Source organism: Chiloscyllium plagiosum, unplaced genomic scaffold (genome assembly GCF_037043375.1).
Source record: "Chiloscyllium plagiosum isolate Xiang-an unplaced genomic scaffold, Cpla_swu_hap1 HiC_scaffold_44, whole genome shotgun sequence".
In the NCBI taxonomy this organism is placed as follows: Eukaryota; Metazoa; Chordata; class Chondrichthyes; order Orectolobiformes; family Hemiscylliidae; genus Chiloscyllium; species Chiloscyllium plagiosum.
The window spans coordinates 5294899-5320054 of NW_028270182.1; the positions used below are offsets into that span (position 1 = coordinate 5294899).

The following is a 25156-nucleotide window of genomic DNA, read 5'->3' on the forward strand; positions in this document are numbered from 1 at the left end:
TTTCCTGTTGCAGGAAAACACTGGGCATATCTGTACAGCCCAGACATAAAGGCCTATGGGGTCCATAAGACCATAAGACCATAAGACATAGGAGTGGAAGTAAGGCCATTCGGCCCATCGAGTCCACTCCGCCATTCAATCATGGCTGATGCGCATTTCAGCTCCACTTACCAGCGTTCTCCCCGTAGCCCTTAATTCCTCTAGACAACAAGAATCTATCAATCTCGGCCTTGAAGACATTTAGCGTCCCGGCTTCCACTGCACTCCGTGGCAATGAATTCCACAGACCCACCACTCTCTGGCTGAAGAAATGTCTCCGCATTTCTGTTCTGAAATGACCCCCTCTAATTCTAAGGCTGTGTCCACGGGTCCTAGTCTCCTCGTTTAACTGAAACAATTTCCTAGCATCCACCTTTTCCAAGCCATGTATTATTTTGTACGTCTCTATTAAGTCACCCGAACAAACTTCCAATGGCCTCCACTCCTGAGCAGTTTGTTTCCACAGCAGCTGCGGACCAGGGAGTACACTGAGATGTAGTGGAGGGAGAAAAAGAAGACACCCTATTGAAGGAACTTTGGGAGCACGGGTGACAATGCACTAGACACTATTTATCCCTTTTTAAATAAATATCAGTGCTCTGACCCGGCATTTCCTTATTTCTCTCTCTGTGTAGCCTTAAATGTAACCATTCCAGCATGATACATACCTTCATGGCCACACAGGGTGCTACAATTGTAAAGGGGTGCAACAGTGTTTAAAAGGAAGGTGGGGGGGGGGGGGGAGGGTGAATTCAGTAAATTAGGTTTCGAAACAGTTTCTACCCTACTGTTGTTAGAATACTGAATGGACTCACAAACTCTTAACATTCGCCTGTACCTGTGTTTTTGTTTTTGCCGCTGTTTACCTATTACTTACTTATCTATGCTAGTTAACTCTGTGATCTGCCTGTATTACTTGCAAGACAAAGCTTTTCACTGTGCCTCGGTACACGTGACAATAAATTCAATTCAAAATCATGGGTAGGAAAAGGTTTATTCAGGAGTGGTGGGGTTAATTCACGAGCATTTGGTTTGTGGAGAAAAATCCAAAAATGTCTTTGGTAAGCAGTGATTATCCCTACCTTGGGAAGAGACTGCAATTAGTTTCATTGCTTTTTCTGAGTATCTGAATACTCAGTGTGCAGAAAGAAAGGCATTCATTAACTCTGGGGTTAGAGTAAAATTCAGTGAGTCTTGCAGCATTATGAAAAAGAAATCTGGGAGACGTGGTATATTGCAAAAGAGAGGGGCAGGAGAAGTGGAAAGGTCCAGGTCAGGTTATGGATAGTGATGAAGAAAACAGATAATTTTTACACTGCGGCAATCAGACTGTTAGGATGCATTGCTCAAGGCTAGTTCTGAAGAAGGGTCACAGGATTCGAAATGTTCTCTCCAGAAATGCTGCCAGACTTGCTGAATACCTCCATCAACTTCTGGTCTTGTTTTTTTCGGATCTCCGACACGTGAAATTATTTGTTTTATTCCTCAAGGTTAACAGGCAGAGCTTATATATTCACAGAATCTAAACACCTCGCCCTTTGCGAGCGTAAAACAGACGGTACCGAGGAGCAGATCAAGGCAGATAAAGAACTCACTGAATGTGGACACAGTGATATCGATGGACAAGATAAGGCTACATTTTCAAGAGGACCTTGACCAAACTTTGGGTCACTAAACATGCCAGAGACATTTGTACGCCAGAATTAGAATTAGAACTAGAATTAGAATTAGAATCCCTACAGTGTGGAAACAGGCCCTTTGGCCCAACAAGTCCGCACCGACCCTCCGAAGCCACCCAGATCTATTCCCCTACCTTATTCCTATACATTTACCCCTGACTAATGCACCTAACCCACACATCCCTGAATACAATGGGCAATTTAGCACGGCCAACTCACCCTAACCTGCACATCTTTGGATTGTGGGAGGAAGCTGGAGCACCCGGAGGAAACCCACGCAGACACAGGGAGAGAGAGAGCAAACTCCACACTGACAGTCGCCCGAGGGTGGAATCAAACTCAGGTCCATGGTGCTGTGAGACAGCGGTGCTAACCACTGAGTCACCGTGCCACAGAAGTGACAGTAAATGGAGGGATGCCCCCATGAAATTGAAAGAAGAAAAAGCCAATAGCAAAAATGATGAAAATGCAAGATGAGGAAAATGATTTGTCAAAACGAGATAAGGATGTAAAGGAAGTACAGAATGAATCCTGAAAATAGGCTTGGAAGTGAACATGGACCTAGGGAAAGGTCACAGACTGGTGAAAGGAACGCTGATCATACAAGAGGGAGATAGTGTAGTAGCCCAGACTAAAGCATGAGGAGAGATTGTATTTGGACAAGAACAAAAAAACCAGGGAACACACCAAGGTTAGAAGAGACGTTTGAGTTACAAAGCCAAATTCGAAGATACGTTGATAAAGGATGCAAAACAGAAATGTTGGAAAGGATTTGATGTTGACACTGAGGTGCAGGATGGGAAACATGCAGCTTTATATCACAGGTCTGAAGAGGAGTCATACCAGATTCGAAATGTTGACTCCATTTCCCTATCCACTGAGTCTGCCAGCCCTGCTGAGCTTCACCTGCTTCTTACAACACCGATAGATGTGTACAGAAAAGATGTTTGCTGCTGATTCCTTTAGGTTAATATCAGACCAATGGCTTGGGGTTTTGAAGAAAGACTTGGGTGATCAAAATATCAGAGTCAATTTTCCTACAGCAGGAGAGCTGTTTTTGAGCTGTTGAAGCAACATATTCCTAGGAATATAAACAAATGATGTAAACTTGCACTGGATCCCTGTACGGGTTGATTAAAACTAGGGGTTCTGAAATAACTGCACAGAGGTCAGTATCCCATCACAAGTCACCCTTTATTCACTTGTGCACAGTACACTGGCTGGGGCTAGCCAGCTTGGAGTCAGTCATCTGAACTGAGGAGATTCCAAATTTCCTGTTAATATTGGTTAGCCAGGGCTTTTCTGATTGGCCCAGGTTAATACCCCAATCAACAATCTTGTAGTCAACAAGTCAACCTGGTTCCAATCGCGACAGGTACTTGTGGTGCAGTGGTAGTATTTCTACATCTGAGCCAGAACACCTGGGTTTTGGTTCGACCTTCTCTAGAGGTCAGTCAAAACATCTCTGAACAAGTTGATTTGGAGAAATATTTTTCCTAATCAATCCACCTAATTGACTCCACCGGATATGGAATGAGAAAGTTAAGGCTGAGGAAGTCAATAAACTCTCACAATCGAGAAGCTATATCAGTCTTGATTTGAATCTCTCTAAGTGGCTTGCAATCTGTTAACAGTGAGCTTTACTCCTTCTCAAGCCCCTTTGTATTACTGTGGCGGTGGTGTTTGTGCCATTGAGAGCAGAGATTTCGAAATAAAGAGGTAGGAGCATTATCAAGCCTGTTCTTTGAGCCAGCTGGGCCATTCAATATGATTGCTGCTGACCTGATTGCAGCTTTAATTTCAATTTCATGCCGAAACCCCATTATCCTCAAATCTCTTGAACATCAAGAGTATTGATTCAGCCCCCGACTCTCTCTCAGGTTGAGAACTGCAAAGATTACTCTTTGGAGGGTTGGTGTGGAGTTGTTGGGCCGAAGGGCCCATTTCCACACTGTAGGGAATCTAACCTAATCTAATCTCTCTAGGTGAAGAAGTTCCTCTCCACCTTGTGCCTTCTCATTTTCATTGCCCCTAGGAGCGATACATCTCCTCAGTATCTATCCTGTCAAGATCCCTCTGAATCTTACATGTATCAGTAAGATCTCCCCTCCTAGAAACTCCAAACATGGACTCAAGCTTCCTTATAAACCCATCCCTTTATTCCAGGAACTCATGTATTAACTTGACCTGAACTGTTTCCAAATTGTGTGCATTTATCTAATGAGCCATTATCTAAAAAGACAATAGGCATCTTTCTTCTTTGGAGAGACAGTTGGTTCTGCACAGTTTGAGGGTAATTACTCCACATGAACTATTATATCCACTACAGGAACATGAAAACCTATCCTTAATAAGGAAGCCATAACTGTATGGAACTGGCCTCACTGATGCCCTGTATAGTTGGAGCAAGACTTCCTTCCTTTTACATTCCACCCTCTGTTTTGCAACAACAGACAATCGTTAATTTGTCTTCCAAAGGCTAGGCCCCTCCCCTGCCTTGCGGATGCCCTCATTACTGAGCTTTGTGAAGCTGTGAAATTTCACTTCAAGGCCTTGTGGTGAGGTAAAAGCTGTCAACATTCAAGATGAGTGGAAAATAAAGAATAGCCTTCATACAAAGCCTTTCACCACTCATAACTACCGAAAGCACTTTCCAACCAGGTTTTGGGTTCCAGAAGTAGGTCTTTATTCAGGAAATGTGGCACCTTGATCTCTCTGTACTGCAGAATTCTGCAGTCTCTCTGCTTTCCTATCCTTCATCAAAGTGAAGGTGTTGACGGAATGATAATATCACTGGACTAGTAATCCAAAAAGCCAAAGTGAGGACTGCAGATGCTGGAGATTAGAGTCGAGAGTGTGGCGCTGGAAAAGCACAGCAGGTCAGGCAGCATCCGAGGAGCAGGAAGAATAATGTTTCAGGCATAAGCCCTTCATCCATTTTACCCAAAACGTCAATTCTCCTGCTCCTCAGATGCTGCCTGACCTGCTGTGCTTTTCCAGCACCACACTCTTAACTAGTAATCCAAAACCCCAGCTAATATCCTGGGAACACAGATTCAAATCTGACCAGGGCAGATGATGAAATTTGATTTCAATTTGAAGAAAATGTGGAAAAAGAGCTGACTGAATGCTGACCATGTAACTACTATTAATTGTTAGAAAATACAAGATGGTTCACTGCCATTTTGGGAAGGGAATCTGCCATCCTTAGCTGGTCTGGCCTACATATGATCCCATAGCCACATCAATAGGGTTGACTCTGAACTGCCCTCTGGACAATAAATGCAAGTCAAGCCAATAACACCCATCTTCTTTGAATAAACTTTCTTGAAAAATGACATGCTATGTTCAGATTCAAATTTTTACCCACAACTATCTTATCCACATTTCTCTGTAAACTCTTTATGACCTTGCTTATTTTTATATCGGTCTTTGCATCATTATCAAATTTGGCCACAATGCAGTTGGGCCTTTCATGCAGGTCATTAATATAGATTGTACCAGCACAGATCTGTGTGTCACTCCATTAGATATTGCTTGCCAAGTTGAACACTACCTCTTTATCCCTACTCTCTGATACCTGTTAATTAGATAATCCTCTATCGCGGTCCTCTATTACCCTCAAAACCATGAGTTCTTGTCCGATGTGACAACATTTCATGGGGTACTTTATTCAATACATTTTAGAATTGAAACACACATCTACTGTCTCCCTTTTAGCCACTGACACACTATGTTCAAAATAATGGATTGCATCATTTTCCCAAAACAGGTCAAACTATTGGCTAACTGGCCTAAAATTTCCCATTCTTTCTTGAATAGAAGTGTTACGTATGCAGTTTTCAAATCCACTGTGATCTTCCCAGAATCAAGGGAATTAAAGCAGTTTAAAATCAATGCATTCACTAACTCTGCAGCCACTCCGTTAAAATATAGGCCATTGGACCAATGGTTTAGTATCAATTTAACGGAATTGAGTTGGCACAGTTCCAAATGCAGTTGATATGGAGCCTCAATGGCATGATATTGAAAGAGTTGAAATACGTGTCCAAAATGAGACTTTTACCCCCTCACCAACACGTTTACCCCCCTTGCTGGCACAAATCGCTGACAGTAGCCAAGAGTGGAAACCTCAGCTTATTCTGAGGGCTGTGCAAGATGAAATCGAGGGCAAATGTAGCAGTGAAATGATCACCCAAACTGAGTTGAGAATACACTACAGAACAGAAAAAGGGATCTTTCTTGCTCCACTCCCCAGCACCAAGAATTGAGTAATATTTACAGGCCTAACTGGAGCTCACAGCGCAGAAAGAGGCTATTTGGCCAATCGAGTCTGCACTTACCCCCCTGAAGAGTAACCCACCCCCACACCCTATCCCTGCATTTACCATGGCTAATCCACCTAGCCTGCATATCTTTGGGCTGAGGGAGGAAACCGAGCACCTGACCAAAACCCACACAGACACAGAGAGAACATGCAAACTCCACACAGATAGTCACTAAAGGTTGGAATTGGACCCGACTCCCTGGCGCTGTGATGTGACAGTACTAAGCACTATGCACTGAGCACGTTGAACTCTAGAACTAAGGCAGCCACAGTAAAACTGATTTCCTGCCAACTGAGGTCTTATTCATTTGTGGTTTTCAAATTGCTAATTTTGTTCTTATAACAATCAGCATATTCATCACATCCTCAGGACAGAGTTATCAGTAAATAAAGGCCTTCCCTTCTTTCAGCTCTACGTGTCAGTTAGGTACATTATTTTCTGAGGCTGAGGTTTGTTCCCTTTATTTACTGGCATTTTGGAACTGTTTTCATGGTCAAAGAGACAGAAAGCATCCCAACATTGGCAAAAAATAAAGAGGAAATAACGAATTTAATCACTATCACTAGTCATAGAGTCATAGACACGTACAGAACAGAAACAGACCCTTTGGTCCAACCCGTCCATGCTGACCAGATATCCCAAACCAATCTAGTCCCACCTGCCAGCACCCGGCCAATATCCCTCCAAACCCTTCCTATTCATATACCCATCCAAATGCCTCTTAAATGTTGCAATTGTACCAGCCTCCACCACTTCCTCTGGCAGCTCATTCCATACATGTACTACCCTCTGTGTGAAAAAGTTGCCCCGTAGGTCTCTTTTATATCTCTCACCCTAAACCTATGCCCTCTAGTTCTGGACTCCCCAACCCCAGGGAAAATACTTTGCCTAATTACCCTATCCATGCCCCTCATAATTTTGTAAACCTCTATAAGGTCACCCCTCGGCCTCTGATGCTCCAGGGAAAACAGCCCCAGCCTATTCAGCCTCTTCCTATAGTGAAAAAGTGTCAGGAATATTACTGGTACGAAAGGCTGATAACTTCCCAGGATGTTTTAAAAATTCTTTTACAATATGAGGGCATCGCTGGCTGGGCAGCATTTATTACTCATCCCCTAATTGCCCAGAGGGCAGTTGAGAGTCAAACACTTTGTTGTGGATTTAGAGTCACATGTAGGCCAGACTTCTTTTCCTAAAGGGGCATGAGTGAATCAGATGGGTTTTTCTGACAACTAGGCAATGGATTTAAAGTAATCATTAGATTCTTAATTCCAGATATTTATTGAATTCAAATTCCACCATCTGCCATGGTGGGTTTAGAACCCAGGTGCCCGGAACATTATCTGGGGCCTATGGATTAACAGTCCAGAGCCAGGGAGTCGGGTTCAATTCCAGCCTTTAGTGACTGTCTGTGTGGAGTTTGCATGTTCTCTCTGTGTCTGTGTGGGTTTTGGTCAGGTATTCTGGTGGTCTCCCTCAGCCCAAAGAAGTGCAGGCTCGGTGGATTAGCCATGGTAAATGCAGGGTTACAGGGATTTGATGTGAGGGTGGATTGCTCTTCGGAGGGTCAAATGGTCTCAACTATACTGGAATTTAGAATTAGAATCCCTGCAGTGTGGAAACAGGCCCTTCGGCCCAACAAGTCCGCACCAACCATCTGGAGAGCAACCCACCCAGACCCCTAACCTATATTTACCCCTGACTTAATAACCTACACAATGGGCAATTTAGCATGGCCAATTCACCTAACCTGCATATCTTTGGATTGCGGGAGGTAACCCACGTAGACACGGGGAGAATATGCAAACTCCACACAGACAGTCACCCGAGGCTAGAATCGAACCCGGGTCCCTGGTGCTGCGAAGCAGCAGTGCTAACCACAGTGCCATCGTGCCACCCCAAGAACTCAATGCATATACACATTGGCTGAATTACTTCCCACTCATTAATCTCCTATTCTCTGCCAGGCCTTCTCAGCTTCAGGGCCTTCCTCTGCCTTGTGGAACACTGATGCCTTCACTACGGAGAACTGTGAAGCTGTAAAATTTCACTTCAAATGTTTGTGGTAAGGTTAAACCTATCAACATTCAAGGTTAGGAAGTGTTGCCTTTACACAAAGCCTTTCAGCACCTCAGAACTTCCTAAAACACTCTCCAGCCAGATATTTGATTTTGGAACTCTGTGAGAGAAATGCGGCAGCCAACATACACACAACGAGCTTCCACATAATGATTGCCAAATAATCTGTTCTCTAACTGATATTAGAGTAGATTCCCTACAGTGTGGAAACAGGCCCTTCGGCCCAACAAGTCGACACTAAACCTCCGAACAGTAACCCACCCAGGCCCATTTCCCGCTGACTAATGCATCTAACACTATAGGCAATTTAGCATGGCCAATTCACCTGACCTGCACATTCTTGGATTGTAGGAGGAAACCAATGCACCCGGAGGAAATCCACGCAGACACAGGGAGAATGTGCAAACTCCACATATTGACTGAGGGATAAATATTGTTTTCGGGACAGCAAGAGAACTGCTCTGCTTTTCACTCAGCAGTGACCATAGGCTCTCTTACATCCAGCTATATACTGATAACGCTGCCCTGAGGATGTGATGAAAATGCTGATCGTTAAAAGAACAAAATCAGCAATTTCAAAATCACAAGTGAATAAGACCTCAGTTGGCAGGAAATCAATTTTACTGTGGCTGCCTTAGTTCTAGAGTTCAACGTGCTCAGTGCATAGTGCTTAATACTGTCGCATCACAGCGCCAGGGAGTCGGGTTCGATTCCAGTCTTTGGTGACGGCAAACAGGGCCTTACAGTTCATCCAAAAGGAAGTACCTGCAAGAGCACAGAGCACCCTCAGCATTGCCCAGCGTCTGTCGGCCTGGATTTTGTGATTAATTGTCTAAGTGGAACTCAAATTTATAACCTTTTGGTGCAGACGGGAGAGTGCTACCCACTGAAGAAGTGTTTAGTGAAGTAATGGAATTACTTCCATCCATTAGATTAAAAACCAGAGGGGAAAATGAAACAAGCTGAGGGAACAGCAAGCCTAATTGTACCCAGTGTTGCAGTCATTCTTGAAAAGGAATGGACAATGGTCACGCAGAACAGAAAATTCACCAAACTTCTGTTAGTGGAAACAATGGCCCAACTCCCCCGTGCGTCTGTCGAAGTACGAAAAGGCAGCCTGTGGTTTTTCGACTGAAGCGCTGCAGTGTATCTTGCAACATCCTGTGATCGAATCTGTGTGACACTGACAGTACAACTCCCAGCCATACTTGGTTTGAGTGCAAGCCACCACAGGCTACAACCAGCACACAGCCCTCTACAGCAGAGTGCTAGCCAGACCACAATCACAATGAGAAAGGAGGTTGGGGGGGTTGGGGGGGCGGGGGAGTGGAGAATGTGCTGATCGCCCCATCTGAGTTCACCTTCGTCTAATGGTATTCCTTCTTAGGCATTGCTCTCTTCCTTCTTGGAGCACCATACCGCACGCTTGCTGCAAGTGGTGATTATCTATTGGCTAAGCAAGTCATAAACTATTGTGGGGTGAATCTTAACCAAAGCCTGACTTTCTCTTCTTTATGCTGTTCCCTTTTATAAGCTGAGGATAAGGGTCCAAAAGCCTTTTCCTTCCTCCACTTCCTGTGAGTGCTGTCTCACCTGCACTCCATCTCAGCTACGTTCAAACGACAACACAGAAACTTGTACTCTATCTGGGATCTTTCCTGTCAAATTCTCTCTAATTACATCTCAACCCTTTCACTTAATGGTTATGGAGATGCTGAAACTTAGGAAAACTGCTCTTGAGCAAGCAATTAGTTAACTTGGCAAGAGTGTTCATTTTCCAGTTGAGCATTGGAAAGTTTGTCACCATGGAAATGAGGGTCAGGTGACCAACTGCAGAACCAAGAGAGTGGGGTGGTGGGCGCCAGGAAGTCACATGATTCGGCCTCCAGGAGTATACCCTGGGCAGACCTGCCAACCCAATTACATTGGGCACAAAATGGATTTACCCAGAACTTTGGGTGCAGAATGCATAATTTGCAGTGTGCCCACCCCTGTTCAAATTGTGGTTTGACAATATTTACCTAATCAGCTCTTCAAAAATGGTTGTGGCATTAGTTCTTGGGCATCTGGCATTGATGTTTTCTTTTCAATCCTGCACACAACAGGAGGGGAAACAGCTATGCATAGTGGCCTGCGTTTTCTTAAAAGGCAAGTTCTTTCTCAAATGAAACATGAAGAAAAAGATTGATGCATTAGAAATTCTTGCAAATTGAACGCAAGGCTATATCCAGATCCAGACTTATGGAGCCAATGCTGAGGCATTTACAGTATATATGAATAAGAGATGATGCCATGGTCGCATGGAAGCATTCTGAGGAAGGGTACTGGATCTATAACATTAACTCTTTTTTTCTCTTCACAGATGCTGCCAGACCTGCTGAGTTTTTCCAGTAATTTCTATTTTTGCTCCTCTTTTGAGTTCTTGTTTGCAATCTGTCATAGTAGCCTGAGGAGAAGGACTTAAAGCAATTGCACATCAGTTGGTCACGTGCATTGGAGGCTAAAATGTAGTCAGGAATAACATGACCAGTCATTGATCTCCAGTGGGTATTAGAAGTGGCACGATGCAAACATATTTCTCATCCACTACCACATTGTATTAGACAATGGACTAAATAACCAGATTTAAAGAGGTTGCATTGCAGTTGCACTGTCATGTGTGTAGCTGCAGATGCCTGTGTCTAGAAAGGATCTAGAGCTGGAAAGAGATAGTGTGTTGATTTACCAAGGTAATTCAGGGATGAAATTCCCTGCTTACAAAGAGACAATTAAAAATTGAAAAAGCACAAAATATGGCATTTTGATTCGTCATGTCTGAGCTGTCACTTTAAAGAGTGACAGTTTGTCCTAACTCCCCCACCCATTCTCCCACGGCCTGCAATTGTTCTCTCCTCTCGAAACATTAATTTTGTTTCTCTCTCCACAGATGCTGCCAATCTTTTTGAGTTTCCCCAGCATTGTCTGTTTTTATTTCAGATGTCCAACATTTGCGTTATTTGACTTTGATTTTACTCTGTATTAATTTGTTGTTAATGGGATTTTGGAGGGAATACAACTCAAATTTACTGCACTAACACTGTATCCAAAAGTGTTCAGCATCTCCATAACCACTAAGTGAAAGAACTTTCTCCCAGTAATTATTCACTTCCCTTTAGAGCCACTGGAACTGCTTTAACTCGAGCAGAGGCGAAAGGAAATTGAACAGCCGCTTTAAAATTATTAAATTAGGCGAGTGAATAAGAAGTGATTTGTTTATTGTCCCAGATAAGGGATCATCAGTTGGAAATTGCAAGTCAGAGAGGCTGGAGAAGAGTGGTTAGGGAAGACAGAGAACATAACAACCAGATAAATATTACAAACACGGAGAAGGGAGAGAGCAGGGCAGTACGAATAATGTTAGATTTATTCAGAACGTTGAAGAGAGCACAGGCATGGACGCATTGACACAGAACTATCTGAGAAGTGACAGGATGGTGGGATTACTTTTAGATTGACACAGAGCCATAAAGAGATAAATGGTGGTGCCATTAGTTTTATATTAATCCAGGGATATGTGGTAAGTGCATGATACTTGGATTAATTTGAGATTTATGCAGGGCTGTGAGGAGTTTGGGACATTGGGATTAATGTTAGATTGATGCAAATCTATCAAAGACATGGCAGCAGGATAGGATACAATCTATGATTAGGCTACAATAATACAGTATAGCGCTTCGAAGACAGAATGAGACAGTGTGATTCGGGTTGAACTGAGATGAGACTATGATAAGGGAGAGTCCATGGGTTTAGCCTTGGATTGGCACAAGGCTATGAAGAGAGAGAAGTGCAATGGGATTTATGTGAGGATGATACAGAGGTATGGGAAGAGAGCAGAACAATATTTAATCTCTCAATCAGCATTACTAAAAGAGATTCATTTACTGTTTGAAAGTTCAAAGAATCCTGAGAAGTCATTTGGGTCTTGAAATGTTAATTTTGTTTCTCTCTCCACAGATGCTGCCAAACTTGTTGAGTTTCTTCAGCATTGTCTGTTTTTATTTCAGATGTCCAACATTTGCATTATTTGACTTTGGTTTTACTGCGTATTGACTTGTTCTTAACGAGACCTTGGAGGGAATACAGCTCAAGTTTACTGCACTAACACTGTAACTAAGTGTTCAATTATGAGGCTAGACTGCATTGTATTATCTTAGCAACAAGTGAATGAGGAGTGTTGAGATGCTTCTAATATTAAAAGAATTTGATAAGTTGATAATGAGAAACAAACTCCTTTGTTGGGGAAATGAAGAAAATGGGGATATTCTAATCACAGCTAAGATATTTGAAGTCAAGCTTTTTGTAAATTGTCGTAGAAATCAGGCATTCTCTCCATCTCTCTCCTCTTGGGATCAGTTGGAGTTTTAAGACCTAAGCTTGGTTGTTTTATCATGAACTCTTCTGCCAGTGGTAACTGAGACTTGATTACACTACCAAATCTCTTAGTTTCTATTGTACCATTTAGTTCATATTGCCTACCTTCAGTCTCCCTGTCAAAGTTAATAATATTGCACTTGCAATATGGCCTCCTAAGGTCTGCTGCTATCATTGTTGACTACAATAAAGCCAATAAAGAGAAATGGCCCAGAGGTGAATAAATGCAGTTGAGATGTAAATCAGCCATGACCTAACTTTATGGAAAAGCAGGCATAGTGAATAGTAACCTTCTTTTCTCCCTAATGTTCCTAGGATTAATTAGATGTTAGCACGAGACCTTGCTTCCAACTCCTATCTGAAGTAGATAACTCAAAGCAGTATTAAATTATTTGCATTTGAGGACATTAATCAATTCTATGCTTACTTAGTTACAAGCAGAGATAGAATATTCCAGCAGAGAAGGTGTCACAGAGCCTTTCGGCCAGGTTACTAGGGTGATTTCCCCTGCTCCTCTTCAGGTTCTCTCCTCTTCCTGAGGTTTGGATGTACCAGTTACTTCTATTATCAGCAGCAAGGTTTAACTGCTAACATTGGGATGTTAATTGGTAAGGTCCCAATCTTATTCAAAGTGACTGCCCACAAGTTCACCTCATCAGGGGAATGCCCTGAATGTGACGCAGATCTAGACGTTGTCTGCCTTTAGAGCTGCTGTCTACTTGTTAAGGGTCACTTGATTCTTCCATTGTTCCAGATGGCATGCACTTTAAGGACAGTTGTACTAACACCAATGAAGCTGATGCTGCCCTGACTTAGTTTAGTTAATCAGCCAAGTTGAGATGTCAGGATGTGCCAATGTGTACACTACCAGCTGCTTGAGGGCAAAGAGAGAGCTGCGTCAGCTCAATCCGCATTCAAAACCAGAGGGTACGGCCAGAAATTACTCATTTCTATCACTGACATGGTGCCAACAAGTATTCTAAGCTCAGCTCAGAGGGAAAATGGGACCTTGGTTCATTTGAAAAGTGGCACTTGTGACAATGCAACTGTCTGATTTTTGTGCTCAGATTTCTGAAGTGAGACTTGAATGCAGAAACCAGAGTGCAACCAACTGATTCATGGTTAACAGGCCTGAAAAACTGAAAGGGTAAAGGAGGTGAGGATTTAAGATCCTGGTAAAGTGTTAGCTAAAATAGAAGCCAATGCATTGATAAGGAAGAGTGCACAGAATAGAATGGAATATCCTTCATTGTCAGAATGATATAATTGCGGTATTGGATGCAATTGTGTTCACAGCAGTGCTGACAAAGGAAGACTGATCAAATAAGGAAAGAAGGGGAAAGAAAAACTTGTACTTTTAGAGTATCTTTCACTACTTAAGGACCCCTGAAAGCCCTTCATACTAATAAAACACTTTTGAAACGTGGCCACTGATTTAAAGTAGAAATGGTGATTTGCATAAAGTAAGATCCTGCAAACAGCAATGAAATAATTAGAGTCACAGAGTCATAGAGATGTACAGAACGGAAACAGACCCTTCAGCCCAACCCGTCCATGCCGACCAGATATCCCAACCCAATCTAGGCCCACCTGCCAGCACCCAGTCCATATCCCTCCAAACTCTTCCTATTCATATACCCATCCAGATGCCTTTTAAATGTTGCAATTGTACCAGCCTCCACCACTTCCTCTGGTAGCTCATTCCATACACGTACCACCCTCTGTGTGAAAAAGTTGCCCCTTAGGTCTCTTTTATATCTTTCCCCTCTCACCCTAAACCTATGCCCTCTAGTTCTGGCCTCCCCCACCCCAGGGAAACAATTTGCCTATTTACCCTATCCATGCTCCTCATGATTTTATAAACCTCTATGGGGTCACCCCTCAGCCTCCAACGCTCCAGGGAAAACAGCCCTAGCCTGTTCAGCCTCTCCCTATAGCTCAAATCTTCCAACCCTGGCAACATCCTTGTAAATCTTTTCTGAAGCCTTTCAAGTTTCACAACATCTTTCCGATAGGAAGGAGACCAGAATTGCACACAATATTCCAACAGTGGCCTAACCAATGTCCTGTACAGCTGCATCATGACCTCCCAACTCCTGTACTCAATACTCTGACCAATAAAGGAAAGCATACCAAACACCTTCTTCACTATCCTATTTACCTGTGACTCCATTTTCAAGGAGCTATGAACCTGCACTCCAAGGACTATTTGTTCAGCAACACTCCCTAGGACCTTACCATTAAGTGTGTAAGTCCTGCTAAGATTTGCTTTCCCAAAATGCAGCACCTCGCATTTATCTAAATTATACTCCATCTGCCACTTCTCAGCCCATTGGCCCATCTGGTCAGGATCCTGTTGTAATCTGAGGTAACCCTCTTCACTGTCCACTGCACCTCCAATTTTGGTGTAATCTGCAAACTTACTAACTATACCTCTTATGCTCACATCCAAATCATTTATATAAATGATGAAAAGTAGTGGACCCAGCCCCGATCCTTGTGGCACTCCACTGGTCACAGGCCTCCAGTCTGAAAAACAACCCTCCACAACCATCCTCTGTCTTCTACCTTTTGAGCCAGTTCTATATCCAAATGGCTAGTTCTCCCTGTATTCCATGAGATCTAGGACCATGAGATCTAGGAGAAAGTGAGGACTGCAGATACTGGAGATCAGAGCTGAAAAATGTGTTGCTGGAAAAATGCAGCAGGTCAGGCAGCATCCAAGGAGCAGGAGAATTGACATTTTGGGCATAAGCCCTTCTTCAGGAATTCTTCCTTGAGATCTAACCTTGCTAACCAGTCTCCCATGGGGAACCTTGTCGAACACCTTACTGAAGTCCACATAGATCACATCTACCACTCGGCCCTCATCAATCCTCTTTGTTACTTCTTCAAACACTATCAAGTTAGTGAGATATGATTTCCCATGCACAAAGCCATGTTGACTATCCCTAATCAGTCCTTTGCCATTCCAAAAAAATGTACATCCTGTCCCTCAGGATTCCCTCCAACAACTTGCCCACCACCGACGCCAGGCTCACTGGTCCATTCATTCCTGATGAAGGGCTTTTACCCAAAATGTCAATTTTCCTGCTCCTCGGATGCTGCCTGACTGTTGTGCTTTTCCAGCAGCACTCTAATCTAGGCTCTGATCTCCATCATCTGCAGTCCTCACTTTTGCCTCACTGGTCTATAGTTCTCTGGCTTGTCCTTACCACCTTTCTTAAATAGTGGCACCACATTAGCCAACCTCCAGTCTTCTGCCATCTCACCTGTGACTATCGATGATACGAATGTCTCAGCAATCACTTCTCTAGCTTCCCACAGAGCTCTCGGGTACACCTGATCAGGTCCTGGGGATTTATCCACTTTTATGCATTTCAAGACATCCAGAATTTACTCCTCTGTAATATGGACATTTTTCAAGATGTCACCATCTATTTCCCCACATTCTATATCTTCCATGTCCTTTTCCACAGTAAATACTGATGCAAAATACTCGTTTAGTATCTCTCCCATCTCCTGTGGCTCCACACACAGGCCGCCTTGCTGATCTTTAAGGGGCCTATCCTTTTCCTAGTTACCCTTTTCTCTTTAATGTATTTGTAAATTAATGCATTCTTTGTTTTCAGATTTTGATTGAAGGAGAAATATTAGCTGAGGACACATGGAATATATCCCCTTCTCTTCCAACAGTGTCACAACATCACTGATCTTTTTTGAGAGTGAATACGGCGTCTAACAGCTCATCCAAAGGACAACACTTTCAATGATACATAATGCGAGAGAGGAGTGACAGGTTATGTCTGGCAGGCAGAACAAGCTCTTGACTAAAAGCATAATTTGTATTGGATTCACAAATGACAGTTTAGACAGATTTGAGAAACTTCCATCAATTCCTTCGAACAAGTCAATGCAATGAAAGGATATTAGGCAACAAAACAAGAGGTGGATGTTTTAATTTTTCATTGCATCATGGGAAACAGCTTATTTTATTTCTAACACAGTATAGCAAACTATTGGCAAAATGTAGTATTCAAATCCATCAAAGGGCCAACAAAGTGGGCTGAATGACTTCCTGAGGTACTGTAGATGTTTTCTAATCAACATGTTCAGAGACGCTCTACATCTGGATTAAGGGACTGAACTCGATTGGGTGGAGGTAGGGACTCTACCACAATGCGAGAAGAGCCCAGTCCTTCTCTACACTGTTTTTTTCTAAGAGGGCAGAGAATCAATGATTAACTCCTTCTCCTATGAACCAAAAAGAGGTCTACGCAAGTGATTAGTTTTAAAACACTGTATTTTTAATACAATGCAGTTTAAATTGTTCAAAATTAGTTTGGAGTTACGGGGCAAGAATCAATTTTGTAAGCAGCACTTTGTGGAAAGAGTGTAGCAGAGTGTAGGGATAGTGGGTGATGCTGTGACTTACATCTTTGAAAATATTAACCTTTTAACCAGAGGCTGAAGATGACTCAGTCCTACCTGAACTTCAGGGAGTCCTTCAGACACTCTTCGAAGTCCACAGAGATGGTCATCTTGGCCAGCTGATGTGGGGATAAAGGGGCAATGGCAAAGATCTTCTGCCTTTAATTGTCCATCTTCTCCAGAGAAAGGCTGCGAGTGTGGGTTCAAGGCGGTTGATCAGTTTCTTGCAAGAGGAAGGGTAGTGTAGGCGGAGCAAGGCTGGTAACCACATCCTGGAAATACAGAATCAATTTAGTAAAACTGCACAAAACATTTTTGATAGAACAAAGAGAGTGCCATCTACTGAACCTACTGTGGAAATCAACTAGTCAATGTGGAGTTTACTGCGCCACGATCTAGTCAGTCAACGTCCGTCGTCAAACTCATTTGAGTGAATGATGTCAGTAGTGGAGCTTGGGGCAGGGTCAACAAGCAGCACCCATTGAGAAGGTACAGCGCAGGTTCGAATCAGTGTAAAAACCCAACTATGTCGTCCCCACCCCAAACAATTCCATGGAATGGAGTACTAAAATGCATTTGTCCCATTTATGGGTGTGAGGTGTTGTAATTTGTGACCTACCAGGGCTGATTCCATCAGTGACAGGCAGTGCACAAACTTGGTGTGTCCAACTCATTAAGCTAATTGTAGTATGGGGCTGAGAGTTGGTAAGTCTTTTTCGCGGACGGCTGCCTCTGTGCATAACAGGTGCAAATCATCACTCTTTGCTCCTTCATCTTCCATCATATTGATGATGAACTTGACCTTTCACCCCAAACACCATTCTCAAGGTGGGACACCTGCAGTCCTCAGATCTTACAAAGAGGTACCCAGGTTATTTCTAAGAAATGCACTGAGAATAAGCCTATCCCCTGGTCTAATCCCCACTGTTCCTGATATCCGCTGTCCACGGCTCTGGTCAGCAGGGACTCCAAACCCAGTTTCAGTGGAGCAGATGAAACTGCGCTAACCTCAATTTGTTCCAATCCCACCCACCATCATGAGAAACATGAGAGGATTTGGGGATTCTTTGCTGCTTCTAGCAATGTAGACGGTCAGTCTCACACTCCTGACATTTGGCTGGCCAGACATGGAGGGGATCTCTTCCTGAATCTGCCCCTGGCCTCACCATGATAGCTACCTTAAAGGTCCAGACAGAGAGCAGAAAACAGGGGGATTTGACCAAGCTGCCCACCGGCCTGAATTCTGTAACTATCTCGGTGTTCAATTGTTCAGAGTAACAGCCTGCTGTGCCTGTTTGAGGTTTTCTATGGCTCAGGGACAGCAGATAGAGTGGACAGCATTGTGGATTTAATAAACAGAATTATAATTTGATAAGTTTTTGAGTTAACTGTATCATAATTTAGAATATAATGCAGTGGCCCTTTGGAAAGGTTACTTAATTGTTTAAGTTCTTAAATATTCCCATGTGATGATTTAATAATTCTTATTAAATTAACTGAAAGGGGAGACTGCACCCTCCATAATTCTAATATGAATTCTGAGACAGAGTGACATTGGCAGGACAGAGGATGCTAAAACACATGATTATTATAATTGATTCAATTGGGCTGTGTATTCTTTAGAAACTTCCTATTGGTGAGGAAGTGGGTGGGTTGAGCTGAATATAAGCAGGCTAATTCTAAACAGCATGTTTGCTGGGTTTTTGTATTCAGCAGTGTGTAGGAAGGGTGGTTAGTAATGTGGTCCTTATTTTCCGTCCTTTTAATTGGAGTAGTTTGTTGTAATCATAGTGAATATTTAACACAGCAAGAGATTCTGAAGGGCAGCTTCAGGGTGACTCCTGACCTCATTCCTAGTGATTGGGTTCTTGCCTCCATTACAAGTGTTTTCCACTCCTCCTCCTTGCATGCTATTGCTGCTCTGTGTGGGGAGCAGGCATTACTAGTGATAGTCAAGTTAGACCTACTTGGAACTGGCTACTTAATCCAGGCTGTGGATTTGACTCTTGGGCCTGCAGGGTGCCTGTTCACTTATGTGGATGCAGGGACAAACATTGTGCTGTTTTACTATCCCCTCCCTGAGTGTGGCACTACTGTAATGGTAAGATAGTGGAATTAGATGACCACTAATATCTTGCCTCCTCTTGTTCTTTCCCTTTTTAGGGGAAGAGCCAGAGGATGACTACTTCCTCTTTGTTTTAATTTTTTTTGATCCTTAACTAAGAAGTTAACAATTACTACTCTTCAGGTAACCAAGCACCATTTCCTCTACTCCACCCACCTGTACTATATGCTAAAGGAACCCAGGCTGGCTATAGTGAGAACTAGTTCAGACATTGCTCTCATTGAGTGCCATTACCCCAGGTAATACTCCCCAGCGCTGTTCTATGTTCTGGTTTTCAGTGTAAACTGGAAGTTGATGGCCTTTTCCTTCTGGTAGGAATGATGATGTCAATAGTCAAGCTGTGTGGCCCACCTGGCTCCCCTTCAAATCTCTCTTGAAGAGAAGAGGATTTCTATCATATTCTTTGCGACAGATGAATGGTAAGGCCCATGATGCTTGTTCTAAACTATAGCTGGAATTTTAAGCTATGATTGAGTTTAAACTGTGGTAGCTGTAACATCTTTGACTCTTTCTTCCACTTTCTAGATAAGTGGGATGCAGAGCGTGTATCAAATGTCTACTATCTGGGAGAGCTCATCCATATTGAGGCCTCTGTCATGACTATAGACCATGAGCCCTTGAGACTTTATGTTGATAGCTGTGTGGCAACAGTGACTCCAGACAAGGACTCCACTCCCAGATACCAACTTATTGATTTCAATGGGTGAGGGTATGCACAGTTAGTCTTGGATAAAGCTTGTTATTTAGTCTTACTAGTACACTGATGCATTCTGTCTACTTCCTTCCAGTTGCCTGATGGATAGTCACGCTAGTGATTCCTGTTCTTCTTTTGTGTCTCCAAGAGTTCATCAGGACAAACTCCAGATCAGCCTGTGTGCATTCAGATTCTCCAAGGGAAAGAACTTGGTAAGGTCATCTGAGTTAACACCTCTGGAGCAACGTACTATTGGGATTGTTCTCCAGTTTGAAGTTGAGGGGTTTAATTGAACAGCTCAAAATTCAGGGGTTTGTCGAGCAAGGAGAAACTGTTTCACTATTCAGAAGTAGAAAGTGAGGACTGTGGGCGCTGGAGATCAGCATTGTGTGTGGTGCTGGGAAAAGCACAACAAGTCAGGCAGTGTCCGAGGAGCAGGAGAGTTGACATTTTGGGTATAAGTTCACTATTCAGAAGCCTCTTAACCAAAGGAAACAGATCTGATCAAGAATGGAGTGGCTGAAAAGATGAGCAGCTTCAACAGTAATTTTCAAAAGCTAATTAGACTAAATTACCTACAGTATGGAAACAGGCCCTTCAGCCCAACAAGTCCACACCAGCTCTCCAAATAGTAACCCACCCAGACCCATTCCCCTACCCTATATTTATCCCTGACTAATGCATCTAACACTATGGGCAATTTAGCATAGTCAATTCACCTGACATCCACACCTTTTGGATTGTGGGAGGAAACCAGAGCACCTGAAGGAGACCGATGCAGACATGGGGAGAACGTGCAAACTCCACAGTCACCCGAGGCAGGAATTGAACCTGGGTCCCTGGTGCTGAGGCAACCGTGCTAACTACTGAGACACCATGCCACCCATAGATACTGGAGAGAAAAGTAAACTTACAGGACTTTACCAGTCACACATTCCTAATGTTAGCTTGCTGCTGAGAGCTGGCATGGACTTAGTGCTATGAAGCAGTTTTTTTCTGTGCTATGTTAGTCATACTGTTGCTAGATTTGGGGAGACTTCCTGATTATGCAGATTGCTTGAGTTTAAAGGATCCTGTAATAGAGGGCGGATGGGAGTGTAACTCACTAACACAAGTGTAGGCAGCATGTAGAGATGATTGAGTGCTGATATAGGTGGTTAGAAGGCTTGTCCCAATCTTAAACATTGTAAAATTGCCTTAGCTGTCAGGCCCTCTGTTCAATTTGCATTATCCAACTGCAGAGCAGCTTCTCCATTATTAACCACGGGCAGCCCCTCTGGATCTATGAAAATAAAAGTTAAAGCTTCTAACAATGTACTATTAAGGCTGAGTGTCAGAATGCCATTCATGAAACTCATAAAAATACTAAGTTCAAGAGTTTAATGTTGAAAACTTATTTTTTATTAATAATGTCAAAGTTAACCCTTCCAAGGCTTCACTAAAAATTTCAAGGCATGAACTTAGCAGAAGGTAGAGCAAAAGCATTTTTGTAATGACCTCAGCTGTGATAACTTCAGAAAGGTCGCAAGTATCTTTCTTGAAATTGTAAGAACAGATGGTAATATGTTTCTTAATCAATATCAGATGGCTGGTCAAAGTAGTCCAATAGGGAGTGTTTGCTAAACAGTAATGGATGTGATTCAGCATTTTCAAAATCCCAGCCCTCTTCTGATCACTTCAGATCAGGATATTGAAACAGACCATGTATGTCCTCCAAAGGTGTTTGTGACAATTGTGGTTCCCACTCTTCCCATTATAGAAAGGATGTGGAAGCTTTGGAAAGGGTTCAGAGATTTATCAGGATGTTGCCTGATAGGAGGGAAGGCCTCATGAGGAAAGATTGAGGGACTTGAGGCTGTTTTTGTTAGAGGAAGGTTGAGAGGTGACTCAATTGAGACATAAGATGGAGGGTTGGAAAGGTTGGACAGTAAGAGCCTTTTTCCTCAGATGGTGATGGCTAGCATGAAGGAACATAGCTTTAAATTGAGCGGTAATAGATAGTCAGAGTAGTAGGGGCGTGGAATGCACTGCCTGCAACAGTAGTAGACTCATAACTTTAAGGGCATTTAAACAATTATTGGATAGACATATGGTCAGAATGGAATTGTGTAGGTTAAATGGGCTTCAGATTGGTTCCACAGGTTGTTGCAACATCAAAGGGACTATACTGCACTAGAATGTTCTATGGTGTTAAGGCCCATGGAATATTGAAAATGGGCTATTTGAATGCAACACTAATTTCAAGTGGTCAGGCTGAGTTGGGAGGTTTCACCTGTGAGCCACACCTTGCCTGCTTCCCCCTTTGGCAAAAACGAGAGTGGTATTTTCACCTCCAGGTTCTGGTCACCATTTTGTGTCCCCTCCATCTAATTCTGCATGCGTCTGTCCCAAATCATCAATATTTGGGGGGAGGGAGGGATCCCATGCAATGGGAGCCATCACGTTTGAGTTGGATGTGTTGTCTAAATTACCACAAACCACTGTTTGGCCACTTACATTTCACTATCAAATACTGAAACATTATTTAAATGTTTCACATAGCAAACAAGACCCTTCAAGTTGGCAAGTTAAGCCTCATAATTCTGCATAACTATTGCATAAATGTGTGCTACATATATACCTTCCTCCAGATCATTTATGTATAGATAGTCATCTGCAAACTTGCTAATCAGACCAAGATTGGCAGAGTAGCAGCTAGTGAAGGGACTGTCTGAATACAGCAGAAAATAGATTGGAGAGTTGGGTGGAGAAATGGCAGATGGAGTTAAATTTGGGCAAATGAGGTGATGCATTTTGGAAGATCCAATTCAAGAGCGAACTAGACAGAAAAAGTCTGGGAGGGAGATTATGGAGAGAGATCTGGGTGTTCAGGTCCATTGTTCCCTGGTGGCAACACTCGTCATTAGTAGTCAAAAAGCATATGGCATGCTTTCCTTCCTTGGACGGGGTATTGAGTACAAGAGTTGGCAGGTCATGTTACAGTTGTATAGGACTTTGGTTTGGCCACATCTGGAATACTGTGTATAATTCTGGTCACTGTATTCCAAAGCGTCCACCTCCTTTTTGGTGGAGGGTGCAGAGGAGGTTCACCAGGATGTTGCCTGGTATGGAGGGTGCTAGCTATGAAGAGGTTGAGTAGATTAGATTTCTTTCATTAGAAAGATGGAGTTGGTGGGGGGTGAAATCCTGATTTGAGGTCTACAAAATCATGAGGTATAGGCAGGGTGGATGGCAAGAAGCTTTTTCCCAGAATGGGGGACTCCATTACTAGCATCACATCTTCAAAGTAAGAGGGGAAAATTTAAGGGAGGTATGGTGGAAATTCTTTAGACATTGCTAATGCAGGTGGGCACGATAGCATCATTCTAGATGTATCTAGACAGATACATGAATGGGCAAGGAGCAGAGGGATACAGATCCTTAGAAAATAAGGTGACAAGTTTAGATAGAGGATCTGGATTGGTGCAGGGTTGGCGGGCTGAAGGGCCTGTTCTTGTGATGTAATTTTCTTTGCCACTTAATTGGTTAATAGAACATTTAGCTAGGAGTCCAACCAACAGTGTCTGTCTTGATGTTCAGAGTTTGATACTTGTGTAGTGTTCTTGAGCTTCTGCTACTGAAGACTCCTGAACTGATTACTTATTGGAGTTTTGTCTTGTAATGTTAGTGACATTGTTGATCCTTTAGATTCATTCATCTACAGCGTTCATTTAAACTTCTGGAGTTAAGTCCAGACCTTGATAGCTTCTCTTCTTTGTTACATTTGGCATTGACTCTGTTCACAATGCAATTTTCCAGGAATTAATCCCTTTGCAGAAGGCATGTCTGGAGGTAATCTGAATTGTCCATTTGACATGTGGCAGCAGGTTATCAAGCAGTTACCACCTCCCCCCCCCCCCCCCCCCCCCCCCCATCCCCCCATCAGCTTGCTTCCCCTCCCTCATCCCACAATGGTTAATGAGCATACTGTCCTTAGGCAATTTCTCCTTGTCCTTTTTTGTCTCTGGAAAGTTTATTTCCGAATGTTATTGCTGATTCTTTTAATCTGAATAGTTAATGTTAAGTCTACAGTATCACAGATGGCCTCTGATTTGAGACTTCCATTGCAGATTTTCATCACCTGTAATTTAAAAGTCACTGAGATAGATGGAGTACCAGATTCAGTCAACAAAGCTTGTTTCTTCCAAAAACTGGACAATGAGTAAGTGCCTTACCTTTAGCTTCTCTGCAAATTACTGATGGCAAGCTGAGAAATTTCCCTTTTCTATAGGTGGATGCCTGTTGAGGGATTGAATGAAATTTGTCGATGCTGTGACCATGGGAACTGCAGAGGTAGCAGAAGAAATGTTCTCTTTCAGCAGAGAGCAGCTGGTATGTATTCCTGGGGGCAAATTATTTTGCTGGCTTACCTTGCTGTTTCAAGTTAACTTTCACTTGATGGCTGATGGTTTAATCTGAGTTGTCGTACCTTTGGTAAGGTTGAGAAGGCATCTCTTATGGATAATAATTGTCACTCTGCATTGCCAAACCTGTCATCCAGCCAACTGGCTCCCAACTTCATGTTGGATTGATGAACACTTTAGCATTTCAACTGTTAAATGTCATGTATAAACACTGTTGTTTAGTGTCTCTGTCTCAGGAAGACCAACTAAGGAAGGCAGGTGAAATTCAGATGGGACCCTTGGTAATCCTGGCTTCTAGAATGCAAAGAGAAAACCAGAATATATCAAATGGGCAAGGAACTCCTGAGCACAGTAAGGATCTAGAATCACCTGGCTTACTTGAACCTTCCCTGTATTAAGAGCTAACCAATGATTTTTTTTTTCCCTTTTCCCAGATGGTGTGGACCTGATGATTGTAGTGGGAGTCGTGGGGGCTGTGGCTCTGCTGCTGTCAGCCTTGGTGGTAGGGGGAGTTGTAATCTGTGGATCTCTGACTATTAACAAGCTGGTCAAGCCCTCCATTTAGCCCTGGGCTTGAATTAACCTGAGCAAACCAAGACGAAGCAAGTTTCTGCAATGGACGAGCTGTCATAGATATCACTCACGCTGTATCTGGAATGTCTGACCTCTGCCACTTGTACAAGTGGCAATGTCATTTTAAATGTAAAATGTTAATTAAATGTTGCTCTTTTTGGAAGACTGACAGTTCTTTTGGCCAGTGTAGATGTCATGGGTTGAATGGTCTTTGGTTTCTTCCATGGTTCTGTGGCCTACAGAACATGTACTTTTTTACTACAACACTTGCAGACTGGGTTTTCTTTAACTTGTGCTGAGATAAACTTGGAGATACCATTCAGCGCAAGCTTTTATTCAGTACTTGGAACACAGCACAGATGATGTGGCTGAAAAATCCCATACAGTCACCGCTT

At 43.0% G+C, this 25156-nt stretch overlaps 2 protein-coding genes across 3 annotated transcripts in view; one reads left to right on the forward strand and one right to left on the reverse strand.

Annotated features, from left to right (window-relative positions):
* The window catches only part of LOC122544294 (arf-GAP with coiled-coil, ANK repeat and PH domain-containing protein 2), a 129139-nt gene extending 111949 nt beyond the window's left edge, over positions 1–17190 (reverse strand). Inside the window, exon 1 of the mRNA XM_043683385.2 lies at positions 17024–17190. Coding sequence (XP_043539320.1) covers positions 17024–17076 — 53 coding nt within the window. The 5' untranslated portion in view covers positions 17077–17190. The remainder of the gene's footprint in view (positions 1–17023) is intronic.
* A 1512-nt stretch (positions 17191–18702) lies between these two features.
* Positions 18703–24878, forward strand: LOC122544295 (zona pellucida sperm-binding protein 3-like). 2 transcript variants are annotated; one of them, XM_087982939.1, is made up of 8 exons: positions 18703–19067; positions 19215–19510; positions 19617–19794; positions 19880–19997; positions 23895–23986; positions 24056–24156; positions 24411–24539; positions 24623–24878. In XM_087982939.1, the coding sequence occupies exons 2-8, from the start codon at positions 19504–19506 to the stop codon at positions 24751–24753; spliced, it is 756 nt and encodes a 251-aa protein (XP_087839065.1). In that variant the 5' UTR covers positions 18703–19067; positions 19215–19503; the 3' UTR covers positions 24754–24878. The 2 variants fall into 2 exon arrangements, with proteins under 2 accessions (XP_087839065.1, XP_087839066.1); XM_087982940.1 differs by lacking the exon at positions 18703–19067 and having other exon boundaries at positions 19146–19510.
* The last annotated feature ends 278 nt before the right edge of the window (positions 24879–25156 follow it).